Consider the following 19001-nt stretch of genomic DNA (forward strand, 5'->3'; position numbering starts at 1 on the left):
TGTTTTTGTCTAAAGCTGGACTAAAGTATTTTCACAAACGTGTTACGTGGGACGGTGGGAACACAGCGTAAAATAATATTTCCAAGTTCCAACTGATCTCCAAATCTGGTGGTTGTGTGTCTCCCCTCTCCCTCAAGCAAAAGCATACCGGTCTATGTTGAACAAATAACTAAAACTAACCAGTAACCAATAACTAATAGTCACGAGTGACGACTGTGATCAAGCCGGGGTTTATAGAGTTTTTTCTGTTCTTGTTTTCAACAATACCGCCGAAGCCGGAAGGGAATTAAACCAATCGCTCTCCTTGTCTCGTACGTAGCAGACGTAGTCGCCGCATTAGCCACTGGGGTCCGTACGTCCGACGTCACTATGCTTGCAACCAATGGGTGAGCCCGACGCAAGTTTCGCGGGGGGATTCGATCCGTCGGTGTTCGCGGGAAAGAAATAGAGGACTTCAGGACTAGGGCTCGCGGCGCGCATACGTGTAGATTCTGTAGAACTAGACTAGAGAATAGATTCAAGAGAAACCCAGGCTGATCTAGGAGGAGAAATATACATTCACCGTAAATAAAACATTCTCACTAGTGTACTGCAGATCATCTGCTGTCTCAGAGCAGAGATGTTGTTTAGATCCATCGTTGACAGAGGAATCGGCAGACGGAAGCTCAACGGTGAGAAAAGCATCACCTTTTTTCACTCAACCCTATTTATTTTTTATTCGGGCTGCCGAAAACATAGCTGATCTGCAAGCTCACTAGGGTGTTGATGCGACTCCTTGTGAGCTCGTAGATCAGCTATTTTTGTTTTTGCAAATCTGAAAAGATGTGGAACTAAACAGGCAATCATTTTGGAAAGATTGGGCATTTTCGAATAATATAATGAATGACATGGTGCGATCATTAGATCCCCGGTCAATAACGTCTACTATGTGGCCCTAGCCGCTAGCCCCATATGTGCCCTCTCTCTACGCTCGGGAAGACGGGAACATACTGGGGCTAATGTGGCCCGAGTGAATGTGGACGTCCCTAGCCGCATGCTAACGTTATCGTGCACTGCAGTGCTGTTAATCTGTTTCGGGTTTTGATACTGTTTTGTTCACCCATGACTAACCAAACGCATCATGACATGCCTTAGTGCTTATTTAATGCATACTTTAAGCGTCCATTACGTGGACTAGCTCTGGGGCATAGCATTAGGAGTTCTCCAGATGGCGAGTTCTCCGCTATGGACCAGATCCTGCTGCTGTAACGTTAGCCCTACCTAGAATGGCTGACATTCGGATACATTGCATGCAGGCCTACTATGTTTTATGCATCAAGATAACTGTAGCTACATTCAACTTGAATGTACAGTTATGGTATGGAACATGAGCTATTCTAGGGCTGGTGTAACGTTATCTCTTGATTTGTTAGCGAGATGGTGGGGGAAGAAGTATTCTAACTTTTGTTGAAACTTTTGTTGAAAATGACTACCACAATGCCTACAAGTTCTGCATGTTGGAGTTGGTTTAAAGGTGGATCTGAGTTTAATACTTTGTGTTGCTGGGTACTATAGATTCTATCATCATCAGTTTATCACTTATTGTATGTTTTATGAATCTTATGAAAGTACCACAAACTGTACTTTAAAGTACAGTAGTACTTGTACTTGATTAAATGTAGCCTACTTAGTTAGATCTCATTCTCGACTAAGGGGTCTATCCTTCTAATAAAGATTACCGTTCCCCCAGTGAGGGATCCATATGAATTGTTGGACTTAGTTGGTTGGTTGTTGTAATCTTTAACTCTTGTGTTCCAGCAGATCAGTGTCCCAGGTACCCTCTCACCTCTCTGCTAGAAGGCTTCCAGTGTGCCCGACACGATGAGTACATCTCCCATGGAAAGTACGGTGTTGCTGTACCCCCGTTTGGACTAGAGTTCTCCTCGGGTAAATTATCCACTATGTGCCTCATTTCAGAATAGAAATTGATTTGTAATAGCCTACAATCATGAAACGGTATACTATTGGAGCTAAATGAACAAGAATTGTATAATGTTTCATCTAATGACCCTGTCTTGTTCTATCTACCTATGTCTTTAGTAAGGGGCATGCAGAATGTCCTTGCCGTGGCCAATGAGGAAGGTATCGTTCGTCTGTACAACACAGAAAACCGGACGAACCAAATTTTGAAAGGTATGATAGATAGATAAATAGAGTTTTTATTAACGTGTCCTACATCATAAGATGCCCAGCCCGCACAGGCTTACAAGACACTCACAAAATTGTACATATATAATAATACATATACACAAATAGACAGTTACTCATGGATACATGATTCTCCAACGTAACTGGCATGCCTTCTCTATGAATTTTCCAAAAACAAAAACTTCATTACTAAACAACCAATTTAACATAAAACACTCAGACATCCAAAACAGATCTGGGTTCTTATCCTGATTTTTTTCAAATAAAACATTTCTTAAATCATGGTATAGTGGACAATAGAAAACAAAATGAAACTCCCAGGTCACAAAGAGCACACAGTCGCTGGTATGTATAATATTGCCTGGATTTGTTGTCACTGATTGAGTACATTTCATCAATAAATGAAGTGTCTAATGAGGATTATGTGTACTTGTCCACACAGAATGGATGGCCCACGAGAATGCCGTGTTTGATATAGCCTGGGTTCCTGGAGATGCTCGTTTGGTACGGAAAATATAAATACAAAATCCTATTAGACTTAATTTACTGATAGTACTGTGATAAATTCAGTCATCATAGCAGCACCACTATAAGGATAAAACAAAGCAAAACAGAAATGGTAACACTATACACTATTAACAAAAAGGGTAACGGTATTATATAAAAGATGACTTAAGATATGACCTGGCCTGGACTGGTCAGGTGTGCACTGTGCATAGTGTGTTGTCCACCAATGGGTGGACAAGGAGCCGAAGGTAACATTTGCATTCAATCACCTACACATACATCATATAAATACAATTTAGGGAATGACCTAGTCACCTGCACAAGGCCTAGCGAAAGGCGTCTGTCAGAGTAAAAGGCCATATAATGTTTATACAACATGTTATGTACCGGGTATCAACAGTAATAATTATATACAGTTATGTATGTACTGGGTATCAATAGTAAATATCCTTAAGGGCATGTAGATACAGCTGTGAAGTTAAATACATACTGTACATAGGTACTGTATGTTCCCCAGCCTATCACCAGGAAGGTGACAACATTGACTAATATACTGTTAAAAGATGGCACTCATGGTCATGGATCATCTTCCTCAGGTGACTGCGTCAGGTGACCAGATGGCCAAAATGTGGGACCTGAAGTCTGGAGAACTTCTGGGCACATTCAAGGGACACCAGTGTAGTGTCAAGTCTGTGGCCTTCACCAAGGAGGAGAAAGGTACCATTCATATATTTAGTTCTCTACTTTTTTCCCTCTTCAATCTACAACCTAGATTGGCTAACTTTGGCACAAAAAGGGAGGGGACCCTGCGATTCATGTGGAGTTGGCTTAAGAGACAAGCAGGCACCAAATCCCTTATTGATGACATTGCACCATTGTCAATCTTAATTATTCCAATTCATTACTGTTTTATGTTTGTCCACTTCAACAGCTGTGTTCTGTACCGGAGGAAGAGATGGAAATATTATGGTCTGGGACACCAGGTGCAGCAAAAAAGGTATGCTGAGATTGATTGAAAATAGGATTTTGGCGTGCCTTGGGCACCAAGGCACGCCATTTATTTATTAGTAGTAAATTAGTTAATTATAAATCGCATATTAGGACTTGGTCATACAAACGTTTTCAGTCGTGAGATTTCTTTTGTTGCTTTAATCAGTTTGTTTGAGAACCACTGATTCAACCATACCTGTTTGATTGTACCTGACATCCTATATGGCAAAAAGGTCAAACTTTCCTTATGCTTTAAGTAGCATGTGACATGTCAAACTAGGGGGTTTTCATGATTCTGAATCCATTCCAAGCATTGGTTTTGCACAAAAAACACTCCTTGGGCTAAAAACAGCCATTGCAATCATCACAAATGTGATGAGGTCAGCACATTTTGGGGAATTTGGGCATATTTGGGCAAGTGGCTGTGGCTGTTTTTAGCCAACGTGTTTTTTGTGCAAAACTAATGCTTGAAATGGATTCAGAATCATGAAAAAACCCCAGTTCGACATGTCACATAAAACATAATGAAAATTTTACATACCATATGCAGTATACCTTACCGGTGTGTGTATATATGGTATGGTCACATATATATACCCCTATTATAAAATATTGCTCAATGCCGACAGCCGGTCAGCTAGTGGATTCATGAATGTATGTATATAGACAATATTTTAGGCTAATAATAAAAGGACTATATACCATATTTCCCACTTTAAACAAAAAAAGCCTGTCGGCTGCCGGACTATTTATAAATGACTGCTTGATTCATGTTGATTTGTAAAAATGAGTAACAAGTGAAATGCTGTTTCCCTGTCAGATGGTTTCTACAGACAGGTAAAACAGATCAGCGGTGCTCACAATACATACGACAAAATCACGCCAAAGAAACAAACCAAGAAGAGGCGGCCTTTCGTCCATGGTATCGCGCCATCTGTGGTGAGTTCACTCAACCGCTGAGCTGTAGGACTGATGAATGACTAGGATTAGGATGCTGTTTACAGATGTGCTGCTGTATGTTCCTCACAGGACTCCCAACAGAGTGTCACAGTGGTTCTGTTTCGTGATGAACACACCCTCATCTCTGCTGGAGCTGTTGATGGGTGAGTACGGCTGTCATCATCAGTTGTTATACTGTAAAAAAAACATGAATAGAGGGTAATGCGCATGCATAAAGTGAGTGGCAAAACAAGTAGCAAAGTGAGTTTAACGTTGTTTAATGTGATCAGATAGGACTTTTCTGTTTGGGCTGTCAAGGCCAGAAAGTAGTTTTTTGCCACTCTGTAGGCGTTCCCGCATAACGACCAGGTATGATGATGATGTCTCACGGAATCGTATCTAAATAAAGGAGAGCATAATCTTGCTTTGTAATTGTGTGAATTTGTTTTCCATCTTAACCAGCATAATCAAGGTTTGGGATCTAAGGAAGAACTACACTGTACATCATTATGATCCTGTACCCATGCAGACGTACCCCTACCCTGGTTCTAGCAAACGGAAACTAGGTTGGTTGGTATTTATTTTCCTAAGGCAAGGCTTTTGTTATTGTTTAAGGGGTGTAAGCTATACTGTAGTAATCATGTTTGAATCATCATTGTTCAGTAACAAGGTTTTCACCATGGGCGCGTTCGGAAATAGCGCACTGTGCAATGCAAACTAATAGGCGAGTGCGAACTGGAACACTATTGAAGCTGATGAATAATATTTGAGTGCTTCTCTCTCCTGACTAGATAAAATTGGTATTCCAAACTGAAAATCTGAAAATATATTTTCTGTTTACCAAAGAGCTGGGGAGATCCATGTTACTGAACACAACCACTCTACAGTCTACAATGACACATTCTGGAATTTAACTTTATAACAACTTTTTCTTTGAATAAACCTAGCACTTACGCCCCTTGTGAAAATTCCAAGAGTCTGAGCTAATGACTAGATTATGTCTTTTACAGGTTATTCTGGGCTTGTTCTGGACTCGACGGGGTCCAACCTGCTGTCCAACTGTACCGATGATAACATCTATATGTTCAATGTCGCTGGATTAAAAACCACTCCAGGTAAGCCAGATTAATTTGAAATGTTTAACTAACTTGCATATCATGATGGCTCTATTTTTCAGACAGAGCAAGCTATTTTCTATTCATGTTTCCTATGTAATTCATTGTTTATCACTAAATGGCACTGCAGATTAATTTTGTATCAAATAGAGAGGTGAAGTGAATGAAAGGATATATTTTCACAGAAAAGAGTATACCTTTGGTATTGAGCAAGTCAGTGTTGAGAACAGATTGGTTTGCAATTTGTTCATTAACAAAATCTGTACAGACTTGTTTGCAATTTGTTCATTTAGCAACACAATTACAGAATAAATGGTCATGGAGAGAGAGAGAGATAAATAATTTAGCTGCATCTTACTCAGGGCTTAAAGTTCTCAGTCCTGGGGACTGATTTCAGTCCTGAGGATTTCATAGGGGTCATTTAATGGCATCAGTGCAGATTTGCAAAAAATCTTTTTCAGTCTTTGGATTATTTTTGGCTTTAAGCCCTGATCTTACTGTACGCAAAGCCAAGAGGGCCATTTTTAAACACTCTTACACCTGACCTCACAATAGACTGTCTGCTCTGAGCATCATTCATTTCTCTAGATAATGGCTTCCTTGACTGCATATGAAAAGTGTCACATGATGAATTTGCTCTGAGGTTGAGAGTCAAGACTTCTGAGGTTGTCGCAGTTTTCCAGGTTTATGCAGCAGGGCCGTCTTGTTTCCAGAGATCTTGTAACCAAGAAGCGACTAAGAAGTCGCTTTCACATGCTTTTTATACCTTTTTAAAATAATAATCTACACATTTTGAATTGCTTCTGATGCTGAAACCTTGCCCAAATTTCAAGTCATGTTTCAAATATGTCAGACCTAGATGACTGATGATGTCACAGGCTGGTCACATGATATTCAGATCCATATTGGAGGCACACTGTTCCCATGATTCAATGTATTTTTTACAGAGCAGGGTCATGTGGACTTTGTCTCTCAGGCTAGATATATTGTTAGATCACTTCCATGATGTCAGCCAGCAATATGGTGTCACTGTAATACCGCCATTTGTGTCTCAGTTTGCACTGCACTCATCTCTCAGAACGTAACGTTTGTTTTCTTTCCACCAACAGTGTCCGTCTTCAGTGGCCACCTGAACGCCTCGTTTTATGTCAAGTCCACCATTAGTCCAGACGACCAGTTCTTAGCGAGTGGCTCAAGTGACCAGCACACATACATCTGGAAGGTTTGTCCCCTTGACCGCTATAACCCTGAGGTCTCAAGCCAACTCTTCCACAATCTTCGAATGCTACATAGAGTCTGTGTGTGGCTATGGCTTGTAAAGGTCACAAATGGGAAGCTGTCAAGCATTTCAAATTTGTGCAAGCCAACTGTCTTGAGAGACACCAACAATGTCTTATTTAAAATGTTTAAATAGCACAAATAACCGATCAACAAGCAATTAAATCTGCTGTTTTCGCTATTTGTTGTATGTAGATAGGATTTAAGTGGTTAAATTACATCACCATAATAAAATCTGATAATTTTGCAGATTTCAGAGCCTGAACGACCTCCTGTGTTGCTCAAGGGTCACAGCCAGGAAGTGACGTCTATTGCATGGTGTCCAACAGACTTCAGCAAGGTGAAATGACATACCGTCTTGTAGTCTTATTGTTTGCAAATATTTATTTAAGGTTTCAGCTAAAGTATATAATCTGCAATTTATTTTAATGAGTAAAACGTTATTTTAACCAAATCTGAATGGTAGAATACGTAAATGCAATATAATTAGTAGTAGTACATCTGTGTACTAGTGGTTGGATGTGTGGTCTCCCTACTCTTTGTTTTTTAAATTATTATTATTTAGAAGTTAGGATACCTACTGGTTGAGATTGTCAATAAAGTTATTTGAAGCACATAGCGCACCAGGTTGGACACTAGACGGACTGCCATCTTTATTGTGGTTTGGACATTACAATGACCTCGACATTGGGAGAGAGAGATTACAACCATAATACTTATGGATTGTTGTACAGTTCTACACCATGAAGGTGACATTCTGTTCTTAGTCCTTAGTGACTAAAGCATAGGTTATACTCCATCGTACGCTGGTGTCACGTGCCGAAAATAGCTGACCTAAGCTCACAAAGCATTGCGGATGCGACATGTTGTGGACTTGTAGATTGGCCATTTATGACTTTATTTATCGGCTTTATTTTACACATAATGGTTTGTGCCTTTCCACTCCTTTGAAAGTGAAATGTTTTAAAATACCAGGAAGATTGATTTTAGGCCCTGTATAATGTCCACTATTTTGTTGGCAGTTGGTTTCCTGTTCTGATGACAACACGGTGCGGATCTGGAGGTTGGATCGGGGAATGGACGGTGCCAGGTCATCCCTAGGAGAGGCCAATCTTGTCGGGTGGGCGTGTCCTGGATTTCCCTTAATTTCAAGTAAGTAGACAACTCGTGGCAGATTGTTGCCAAACTAACACTGAGCCAAACCACCATTTACACATTAATTAATTAATACAAAGCATATCTATACAATATAGCTATATCTAGATATAGATGGTATGGATATACATACAAAAGGGCTGTATAATAATATTTACAAATGTCTGTCTCATGGTGTCTTTAAGAGACTTCAAGGCAAACTGAGAACACGCCAGCCAAGAGCACACGGACAGAGAGTGCTGGAGCCCTGGCATCACCACAGCCAGCCCTGGCGTCACCACAGCCAGCCCTGGCATCACCACAGCCAGCCCTGGCATCACCACAGCCAGCAGCCTGTGCCCCCAGCGTGGCCGCCATGCCACTGTCATCCAGCACCACATCACCCGTCCATGCTCACGGTGGCAAAGCAAACACTAGCCATCACCAGAGGACTCCGTCTTCGATCAAACGCTGGTTCACCCCCACCACCCCTGAGTCCTCCGCTGAGCCGGCCAGCCCACTGCTGCGGGAGATGCTGAGCCCGGTGAGGATCTCCCCTCCCTCCGAGCGTCGGGTCAAGCGCAGGCTGGAGACCGGCGGCGGGGCCGCGGTGAGCTGCGATGGAGCCGAGCGGTGTGATTGTGTCGCCCTACTCGATCCCCCGGCCAAGAGAAGTCGCCCACTCGTGGACGTGTGCTGCCCGGCCCAGGACCAGCACCACGACGTAGACTCTGCAGAGATGGATGACCCCAGGCAATCACCTTCCAGACAAGGCGGCAAGGAGAACTGTTCCCCTGGTGCAGTGGACTGGTTGTCAGTGTTGGGGCAAAGACTGAGGAAGGGCCAGGGAAGTCCCAGATCCTCCAGAGGTGCCAGCACCTCCAGAAGTCCCTGTGTCTCCAAGAAACAAGAGGGCAGCAGGATGCCATCTTCACCAGTAAGCACACACAAGACTGACAAAACAAAACATGTATTTAATCTGTCTTGTTTGTTTATATCTTGATCGTTTTGAATGCCAATTGCAGGGAAGAGGGCTTGGATTGACTAGATACCGGAATTGGAATGGTGATATTGCATTGTTGTCCTTTCCCGGTTTTAACCACATAATAGCAAAGATTGCTGATCAACAAGCTCAGACAATGTGTCATGTGACACCTTTTTGGTCATTTTTAAAGAGTTTCTTTATGTTCAAGGGTTAAAGTGGTTAAAGGTTGCATGATTACAGTAAAGTTTATGTGCTAAACAAGGTCAAATTGATAAAAAATATTTTATATGTCCATTGCACCAAGCCCTAGCAGGGAATTAATTGGTTGTCTTGTCGACACTGTGGCTCTGACCCTGCACAATAAATACATGTCTGGCCTTGGCTTGAGCGAGAAGAACGCTCTGTAATTTGCAGATAGGTTGATCCCTATCATGGCTAGAAATCCACATGTAAAGAGTGTCTTCTTTAGCATCTAGAAGTTTAAGAACAGGCAACTTACCAGTCTCTCCTCTTGTATTTCAGACAATCCGCTCACCACAGTCCATGAAGAAAATATCCTCCTATTTCCACAGAACAACTCTGGAGTGATCTTCTGTATGGACCAGCCTAGCATTTCTGGCCTTCACATACTGTATATATATATTGATGTTTGTTTTTATTGAGTATTTTATTGTATATTTTCATTTTATGGCAAGGCACCCTTAGACTGGGCATAACATTGGGTCTATATAGACATGCCTATATGCTGGGCATGTCATAATGGTATATACAAATATTTGCTGATTTACAAGCACACAAATGTATTTTCGTTAAAGGGATTTGGTCGATAGAAAAAAGGGAGGGGACCAAGTAAAGTACAGACCCCAGGGTTACCCCGGTCAGTAAAGTATATTGATTTAAGATTGCTGATCTGTTTTTCAAATGACATGACCTTAATGAAACTGAGCTTCACAGTTGAGGAAATGTGGAAATTGCCTACTACAGTTTCCTCATAGCAAGAAGCTGCAATTTTTGTTTTGTTTTTTGTTCGATGTTTCAACAGTTCCCCAAACATGGCTCCTGTTTAATCAACAAAAAAGATTATTTCCTTGAGTTCAAATATGTACAAAATAAACCAATGGGTTTTACCTGTTTATATGTCTATTAAATTCAGAATAGATGATTTAAAGCTTGTGTTTCTAATGTTTTTGTGAATACAGACCAAATGAAGTACATCTCCAACTTTTTACCAGTCTGATGTTTTTAGTTGTCATGTGTCTGGTCCCGTCTTATTGGTATTTCTATTGGTGGAAAAGTTTCAAGTACTCTGGGTTCCTGTTGTTGATTGGCCAGTAGAAATGTCAGTCGGTGTATGGCGTCATCCCTTAGAGTATGCGTCATCCACAAAGATCAAATAGTGTTCAACTACACTGGCCATCAGTTCAGAACTTCCGTTCAGAAGATCCGTTCTGCAGCGGATACGGAACCTGTCTGTACGGTAAATGTGCACATTTTCCGGGTACAGTCATTGAGGGGTAGTGGGTACTCTAGACCGGATCTGAGCACTGACCAATCATTCATCAAGCAGTTTTATGTTTTATCATTTCATTTATTTCTGAAACGAGTTTGCTTTATTTCTGTGTAACCGTATTTTAATGTGCGTGTAAAATGAATGAGACATGGAATAAACATGTCAAGGTTAGGTCAGTGACGTCACGTCACAAACGATCTGGAGTGGTCAGTAGTGGCACGTCACTTGTCTAAAGTAACCGCTCACTTGATGTTTAAAACGTCACTGTAGTGTAGGCCTACTTAGATGTTTCGATATTTTAAATCCCCCCCTGGGTGTGTGTCTGTGTCTGTGTATAATTACAATTTACTATTATGGACCCTCTTGTAAACAAGTCTAATGCTTAATTGGGTCGTCCACTCACAGTTAACAGTCTTTGTATTGAGTTTGTGCTTGACATGTACTGTAATTCTGCAAACCGTTAATAAATATTTCAATCAAAAAACACAACTCAACTTTGTTAATTGAATATGATTTAATATGATAATATAAGTAATATAAGTTCCACTACTATGTTTGTTTGTTTATTCAACTTTCAGCATGATCACAGCCTCACAGGTTTAAAAAGATACGTGCCATTAAAAACACTGATTTATTGTGCCGATTAGGTTACAATACAAAACCTCAAACTAGACAGCGTCCCGTCGCTTAGTTGTGACGTCGCTGTCGCAGCCTTGGCACGTTCCGCCTAGAATGAGACTCCGTTGAAAGTTCACACATCGTCAGAGAGGAGGAGGAGGACAGTTGTTCACAACCTCCAACAACCAACACGGATTAAAAGCAGCTCCCTGTGTGCAAAGAGGCACCTCCGCCGCTCCCCTCCGCGCAACGCAACCCGACCCGCCACAGTTATGTCATAATAAGAACAACAGCAAGAAGAAGAAGACGACGCTTTCTTGGAACAACTTTGACTTCTTTTTTTTGTATGAATTACATCGCGTCAAACTGACAGCTGTCGTCGTCGGCGGCGGCTAACATTAACGGAAGCTAACTTTAGCTAGCTAGTTGCGTTAGCTCCCATACATCCAGGCTGGGTTTTAGGGGGGTGGTGGGTGACGAGGGGGTTCTAACGAAGAAAGCTCGGTTCTGGTGAAGTGTATGTGTGGCCTGACTTGATGTGACATGCCTTTAATAGGTTCTGCAACAGGTTGTAGATTGTGTTCCAACCCAGGGAAGAGTTTAGTCGTCCCCTCGGTCACACAGCAGCAGGGGGTCTTGTTTTTGATGTAGTCCAGTCTGGTAAATGTCTTGAAGTTCTGTTTCTTTTACATTTTGCTCTTTGATCTGGTGGACTATACGGGTCCGGAACCAACACCACCTACTGTCCGATGGAACGGGTCTGTCACTGCCGACCATGTTGGATCACACATCATAGGATCTAGAACTTCACCAGGAGAGGAGACCCATCTTGTTGTTTCTCCGTGTCCTTTTATTTTTATTTACTGGTGCACATGGAAGAAGAACACGCGTGGGAAACTTTGATTTGACTGAGGGATTTATCCCAGGTGTGTTTTTTTTCTTCTCTCGTTTCTTAAATTTTATCGGTTCATGCATCAAAATGTCGGCTATCTCTGCATCCGAGAAAGTGGACGGATTTACGAGGAAATCGATGAGGAAGGCCCAGAAACAGAAGAAGTCTCAAGGGTCTTCCCAGTTCCGAACCCAGAGCGCCCTGGTCGAGTTGGCCCCGTTGCCTCCACTAAAAGGTAAATGGACCACAATGTTTACCCTGAGATCTCTGATCTGATGACTTATTGGAATTGGCACCCATTTTATACAAGTCTTCTTTATTTTAAACCTACACTGTAAAAGTCTGAAAAGTGTTCAAATGGAACCAGATGTACTCGCAGCACCCATTCCATGTATGCAATATACTAGGTTAAATCAACACTGGGAATATTTTTCATGCGTACGTCGGTACGTGCTGCAAAGTACCTCAGCTTGCAGGCAGCAGTCACGACAATAGCGTTGAAAAAAAAAATGCAACTTGTTGCTCATTTATTACGCAATTAAATGCTCACATGAAACCAGTTTTGAAGTGATTGAATGCAACTGGCTACGCATCAAGTTGTTGTTCTACACCCAAACACAACTCAAACTGTTGTTGTGGTTGAAGCTTCCAGAAGGCCTGCCCTGACTGACTGACGCGTGCAGGATGTGCTTTAGCCAGATGTGTGGGTTTGATAATGTGACTTACTGGCTGGAAGATGCTTGGCTTCCTGTGAGTAAATTCATGTGCTGATATAAGGCTTGTGCTGTTCAAAGTGTGACATGTGAGGAATGTGCATTGTGCACTGACAGCAGTCAGTGTCTCATGACATGAGACACTTTTACCACCCAGAGAAACCTTTTCTTTCTGAACACCTTTTGTGTTTTTCGTCACCACACTGGGTCTCTTGAGAGCTGCACTCAGCCATCAAGGGCAACTCAAAGACAGTTTGGAGGAACAGAGAGCTGTCTTCTATTTGTTGATCCCAGATCTTTCCAAACCATGAGGATTAAAGTTAAGCCTCTTTTTGTCACAACGGTGCACTATTCCTGACTGACTACTACTGTGTATTAATGAGTGTCGCAACAATGCCACACTAAAGAATAATGAAAACGAGAACTAGTCTGTGCAAAGTGATTGGCTTACCATCGTGGTATTAAAGGGTTCATTGTGAGGTCACTATTACTAAAAAGATATTTTATATTATATTGATCAAATATTACTTTTATTTAGTGGATAAAGGCTGTCAATACTGAGTGTAGTTGCAAACGCAGTGATTGCGAATGCAATGAGCACTAACTATGAGACCCTGCAGCTCATGTCTGTCTGTCTGTGTGTGTGTGTCTGTCTGTCTGTCTGTCTGTCCCGCTGTGACACCACCCGCCCGCCACCAGAGGGCGCAGCTGTAGCACACACACACACACACACACACACACACACACACACACACACACACACACACACACACACACACACACAGCTGCGTTCGCTTCCCGCGTTTGCGCGTCTTACTTGTACATATAATTATTCTTCGAACTCTTAGGCAATATGGTCATTGCGGTATCCCTAAGCAGAAGTAATATCAAAGAGAATAGACACAAACTGTGCCTAACGTGCTGTGCTTGAGACGTCATGTTTTCAGTAAAACAAGACTTGCCTTTTGGATGTAGACATTCTATACTTTTCAAGTTGAAGAGCAGGACAATATGATTAGGTCTCATTATGTGGGCTCAGCTGTCTGCAGTGCGGACTGCTGAGGTGGTGTGTGTTGGTGTTAAGGATGAGTGCTAGGGATGGGGGCGGGTACACAGTTAACCGTAGCTGATGAAGAGACACCTAGGAAACCGCAGGGCGGTTGGGGGAAAAAAAGTTAAGAAAGACGGATGACTAACTATGTTTGACCTGTATTTTCACCTTGTAGGCTCTTGTTAGCCATAGAATGGCTGATATTCCCTACAATGCATGTGTTCTACATAGAGCCATAGAACACAATGTATTTCCATGAAGTTATTTATCTCTGTGGCATAATAAATTGTGCCATTATGTGTGTATGTGATCATTATTAATTGTTGTGTGACTTGGGGTTAGCATCCATTTGAAATTTCTGGCAGAAATTTAGTAAATTATCTCCACTTGTCCATGATATACACATGGACAAAATGCTCCTCTCATTGAGTGTTCTATGGCTGTGTATATAGATTATATTAACTGTGTATGTATAATGTATGGCCATTCTAGGGCTAAGGCTTTGTCTCCTCGCTGCATTCACTCTCGTGCAACATACCGGTAGTTAAACTCAGTGATGCTGTTTGGTGTTCTGTACAAGGCACTTGATGTGCTCTGCAGTGTCATATCCATGCATGATATTGATGTCATGCTATGGTTAACCACGGCTAACCAACAGCATTCCCAAGTATATACATGTTTACAAAAAAAGCCCAAATGCCCAGCCCTAGTTGGTGGCACTATCGTGGTTCATGGCTGCGTACGAGTCAAGAAGTCGGGCTGTACTGAGGTTTATGGGTAGCCAAGCCAGTAGAGTAAATGTTAACCACTTGAACCCCAGCATCCATATTCTGGGGGGGGGGGGGGGGGGGGACATTGGCCCAAAATAGCTGATCGACAATCTCACAATGTGTGTCGTGACTCGTGAGGAAACATTTTCAGTCTGGTGTAGCCAGAGTTCTCATCTGAAAACATCTGGTGACATCTAAATGTCAATGCACTTTCTAGATCTAGAACATCTGAGAGAACGTCCTCCACTGCCAAACCTATGCCCACTGTTTTGAAAACCAATCATATCACCATGGCAATGTGAAGGACCTCCCTTTTTTGATAGCCCCTCCTATGCCTAGCTTTGTGTGTTTGTGTACCCCATAGCGATGATTTGATTGGCTGAGCACCCCATAGCGATGATTTGATTGCCTGAGCAATGTACTTATTGAGAATAAAAAGTTAGGACAGAATATTGAGGATGCTGCAAGTGATTAGCCTGATTGGATAAAAAGTGAGGACGCCAATCGTGATTGGCCGCTAAGAAGTGAGGATGCCTAGATTGGCTGGAATATGATGATAAGAGCGCCCCTCACTTCACAGTGTGTGTGTGTGTGTGTGTGTGTGTGTGTGTGTGTGTGTGTGAAGTTTAAACAAAAAAATTAAATAAACCAAATGAAGTGATTAGCCTGATTGGATAAAAAGCATATCTAAATTACGGAGCCGTTGCGCAAAGACCCGCCCGGTAGCACTTTTTAATTTAATTTATTTGTGCGTGTTAGGGCTGATTCATACTCCTATTTTAGAGCCGAATGAAATTATCAAAACATTAGAAAGTGGGCTAGCTGGCGTATCAGATTGTGAAAATATAATAATAAAATAATTGAAAGAACTAGTGTATTGTCTGCGCGTGCTGCTTGCTTATTTTATGGACATACATACTGTTGACTTTTACATCTTTGTCATGAGTAATTCAACAAAAAATACTTATAACTTGCCCAAATAAATTGCATTAAACAGTGCTGCCGGGCGAGTCTTTGTGCAATCGCTCCGTCATTTAGATATACTTTTCAGAAGGGGGTAGGGAAGTAACCTCTTGATGGGTGCATGCAGTGACATGGGAACTGAATGAGGAATCTGGTAGCCACCTGTCAGTAGTACACACAGTAAAAATCCTGAGTGTTAATTGACTAAATGCAACCCCCACTCTCTGGAGTTACACGTGGATACATAACTCTGAGTATTTCAGCGTGCACACTCTCACACTTATGTTAACACTAAGTTCACTTGTATGAACATGCCTTTGACGCACAGAAACTCCATAATTGGCCGTGAGCTAGCACACTGATATTTTCACCACAAATTACATTATACGGATAATGTAATTATCTGATTGTTTGTTCCTCTACTCCACTAGAGCAGTGTTTCTATAAAACGCTGTGCCGTGAAACAAGTCCAGGTGTGCCTTTAGACTTTATTTAGTCATAATGACAAAGTATATATATATCAGCATACACAAACGTCAGAATTATGTTTTTCTTTTTTTCCCTGTTTTAAAGTTAGCCGCTTACAATCTGGCATCCCTCATGTCATTAAAAAATAAATGGGCAGATTTGCGATGCATGCAGCATTTTTCAGTGTGATAACTAGCGATAACACGTGCTATAGACTGAGGCTACCGGTACTTTGCAAGGATATGCAGGTGTGCTTTGAGAATTTCACTTGCCTTTTGCTGTGCCTTGGGCACAAAATTTTGAAAACCACTGTCTGGACAAGTGTGTGCTAACATATTTGGCCAGAGTTATTTCTTATTCAAAAACATGAAGCAGACAAGAAGGTTTTTCATATTTCTGGAAAATTACACACTTTTGAATGAAGATTTTATTTCTAAAATATAATTACATTATTCAGCCATTATTACTATAATTCTGATACATTTTGTGTGTGTGTGTGTGTGTCATTCAATCGTCAAGTTATTATAATTGCAATTTAAACTCCTTCCCTTTTATAAAAGCAAGCTCTGACAAGTTAACTCACCCGCGCATGTCAGTTTGAGGGCATACAACATACATAGCAGACTTCTGGTTATGGACTGAAATGAAGGTTTAAATCTAATCAGGTTTTGTAAGTTTTCACCTTGTGCAGCCTCATCATTGTAACAACAGAACAATCCCCTGTTATAACATATTTTCTGTGTACAGTGTTGATCATGTTGGAGCATGTAGGGATTATGGGGGGAGGGGGGGATGTATAGGCCATAATCACAATTATTTTGCATGAGCCTCATAATTGTTCATGTCGAAAAATGTTCATACATTTTGTTATTTTCCAAAAAATAGCAGAAAAGGCAAATCTACAAGCTTATGCTGTAACAACATGTAAGCTTTAACGATCAGCTATTTCTTTTTTATATATACCATTTTTAAATTAAAAAATTGTCACATCTTCCCTGTACACTTTTGATTGCGAAGCCTAAAAGGCAAACAAAATACAATTACACATTTTTAATTTATATGTTCCCATGCCAAAAACACACAATTAATCTTCAACATTATTAAATGTTGTAATCGTGACAGCCCCAGGGTGTAGGAATGCGCTATCCATCCCAACTCCCAACTGAACAACCTGTACGAGTCTGTAGTGCAGCGACACATATTTCCCTCCCTGCCTGTCTGGCTTGATGGCTTCCCTCCCACCAACTCGGCCAGTTGTATTCGTTGGAACACCCGGCCAATCCGGAGGCATTGCAGGGTATTCGAACCCCTATTCTCTGCGGTAGAGGGCAGGGGGAACTTTATGTCTGCAGCACCCGAGCGAGCGCAGTCAGCGCACATATGAACATTTTAAATGATGATTTATGGAGGATCTACTCTAGTATTTGTTAATGGTGGGTCATATGTCCTCTGCTACATTTGAAAACCTTCCCAGTTGTAGACGGGCGGTTGGAGAGCCCGCCTGGGAAGCCGAACGTCTCAGGTTTAATTTCAGGCCCCAGCAATGTGTCAGAAGTGTCCTTGAGACACTTAACCCCTAACTGCTCGATGAGTGCCACTGATGGCTGCTCCCTGCTTCTAGTAGTTATGTGGAAAATATATAGTGACAAAAAACACCCTAAGGAGTGCAGGCCAAATTAATTAATTAGATCCGGCAGCCTTGTTCACATGCGGTGACAATGACATTATCCACTTTAGTCCCTACATGCTCTAGGGTCCTCTTTGACTATTTGAATCTATGATGTGTTAGCTCAGTAATTAACATTATTTGTGTGGGTTAAATACCACACACACACACACACACACACACACACAGTGATGTAAATAGGTTTTAAATGTAATGGGTCCCAGGGCTTTTTGGCGCACGGTGGTCCCCGTGGAGTTTTGTGGGGGTCCTCGCGGAGGTCTGCGGGGAATGTGTTAGATGTGTTACTCAGTGTTACCTTTTAAATCAGCAGGTCTGCTCATGTCACGGCAGGCCACTGTTTCGCTGCGATGCTCAAATAAGTGACCCTGAATTGGGTCTTTGGTCTGAGGCTGCGCAACATGGCGTCATGTGTTACGATTATCTCTTCTATCTTGTTTTCTCAACAATATCTTCGATGGATTTGATTGTTTATAACGTCGGATGAATTCTGATATGGCCATGCAAAATGATTGTGTCCGTGGACTATTATATATTTGTGGTTGAAACGCTAAACCAAGTTAACCGTCCAAAAGCACTAAATGGTTTGCAAAGTCAATGAATACTCCTTGTATACAATTTAGGCATTTAGCACATAATCCAGAGCGACTTACATTAAGCAAGAACAAAAATAATGGCAATACATCACATACATAAAAAGTAGTTATCATGAAACATGCCCAGGGGGGACCTGGGGGAAAATCCACAACATCGGAGTTGGAACCGGAGACCAATTGGGTCTCCATTGACCCGCTGAGCGCTGTTCAGAGGTGGACAGCCGGGCAATGGGGCTCAAGACGTAACAGTGGAATATCATGAAACCATACATATATACTATACTATGCTATGACTACATACAATGCAATTCTAGTGCTGTCTACATAACATGCTATAAGTCTGTATCAAATGCTATCTAAGTCTATACAAAGTGCTATCTAAGGGGGTAGGGTAAGTGCTACGGGCCTTGGTGGAGTCTGTAAAGGTGGGTTTTCAGACTACGGTGGAAGATTGGGAGTGAGGCAGTTCTGATTGTAATGGGAAGTGCATTCCATAGAGTTGTAGCTAGAAGAGAGAAGAGTTTGGGACGTGTGGAGCGCTGTCCCAGCGTTTTTATTGAGGGTACTTCCAGCGTCCCTGCCTTGGCTGATGGGAGTGCAC

At 41.8% G+C, this 19001-nt stretch overlaps 2 protein-coding genes across 3 annotated transcripts in view; both read left to right on the forward strand.

Moving 5' to 3' along the window:
- Positions 1-521: 521 nt before the first annotated feature.
- On the forward strand, positions 522-10224 carry dtl (denticleless E3 ubiquitin protein ligase homolog). 2 transcript variants are annotated; one of them, XM_083790231.1, is made up of 15 exons: positions 522-671; positions 1798-1926; positions 2080-2172; positions 2630-2691; positions 3291-3411; positions 3626-3691; positions 4505-4623; positions 4714-4787; positions 5086-5189; positions 5634-5738; positions 6848-6960; positions 7267-7356; positions 8039-8168; positions 8357-9087; positions 9658-10224. In XM_083790231.1, exons 1-15 carry the CDS (start codon positions 620-622, stop codon positions 9721-9723), a joined length of 2055 nt encoding a protein of 684 aa, XP_083646357.1. In that variant the 5' UTR covers positions 522-619; the 3' UTR covers positions 9724-10224. The 2 variants fall into 2 exon arrangements, with proteins under 2 accessions (XP_083646357.1, XP_083646358.1); XM_083790232.1 differs by having other exon boundaries at positions 1801-1926.
- Positions 10225-11417: 1193 nt separating this feature from the next.
- ppp2r5a (protein phosphatase 2, regulatory subunit B', alpha isoform) overlaps positions 11418-19001 on the forward strand; it is an 85071-nt gene continuing 77487 nt past the window's right edge. The window contains exon 1 of the mRNA XM_083790159.1: positions 11418-12390. Coding sequence (XP_083646285.1) covers positions 12243-12390 — 148 coding nt within the window. The 5' untranslated portion in view covers positions 11418-12242. The remainder of the gene's footprint in view (positions 12391-19001) is intronic.

This window comes from Protomyctophum parallelum (genome assembly GCF_964188405.1).
Source record: "Protomyctophum parallelum genome assembly, chromosome: 19".
NCBI classification, from domain to species: Eukaryota; Metazoa; Chordata; class Actinopteri; order Myctophiformes; family Myctophidae; genus Protomyctophum; species Protomyctophum parallelum.

What these genes read in the sequence shown, in the direction of transcription:
- dtl (XM_083790231.1), top strand. Translation starts at nt 620, where the DNA reads ATGTTGTTTAGATCCATCGTTGACAGAGGAATCGGCAGACGGAAGCTC. An exon ending in CACCAGGTGCAGCAAAAAAG is followed by an intron (nt 3,692 to 4,504) that starts GTATGCTGAGAT and finishes TTTCCCTGTCAG; the next exon opens with ATGGTTTCTACAGACAGGTA. An exon ending in TGGATTAAAAACCACTCCAG is followed by an intron (nt 5,739 to 6,847) that starts GTAAGCCAGATT and finishes TTCCACCAACAG; the next exon opens with TGTCCGTCTTCAGTGGCCAC.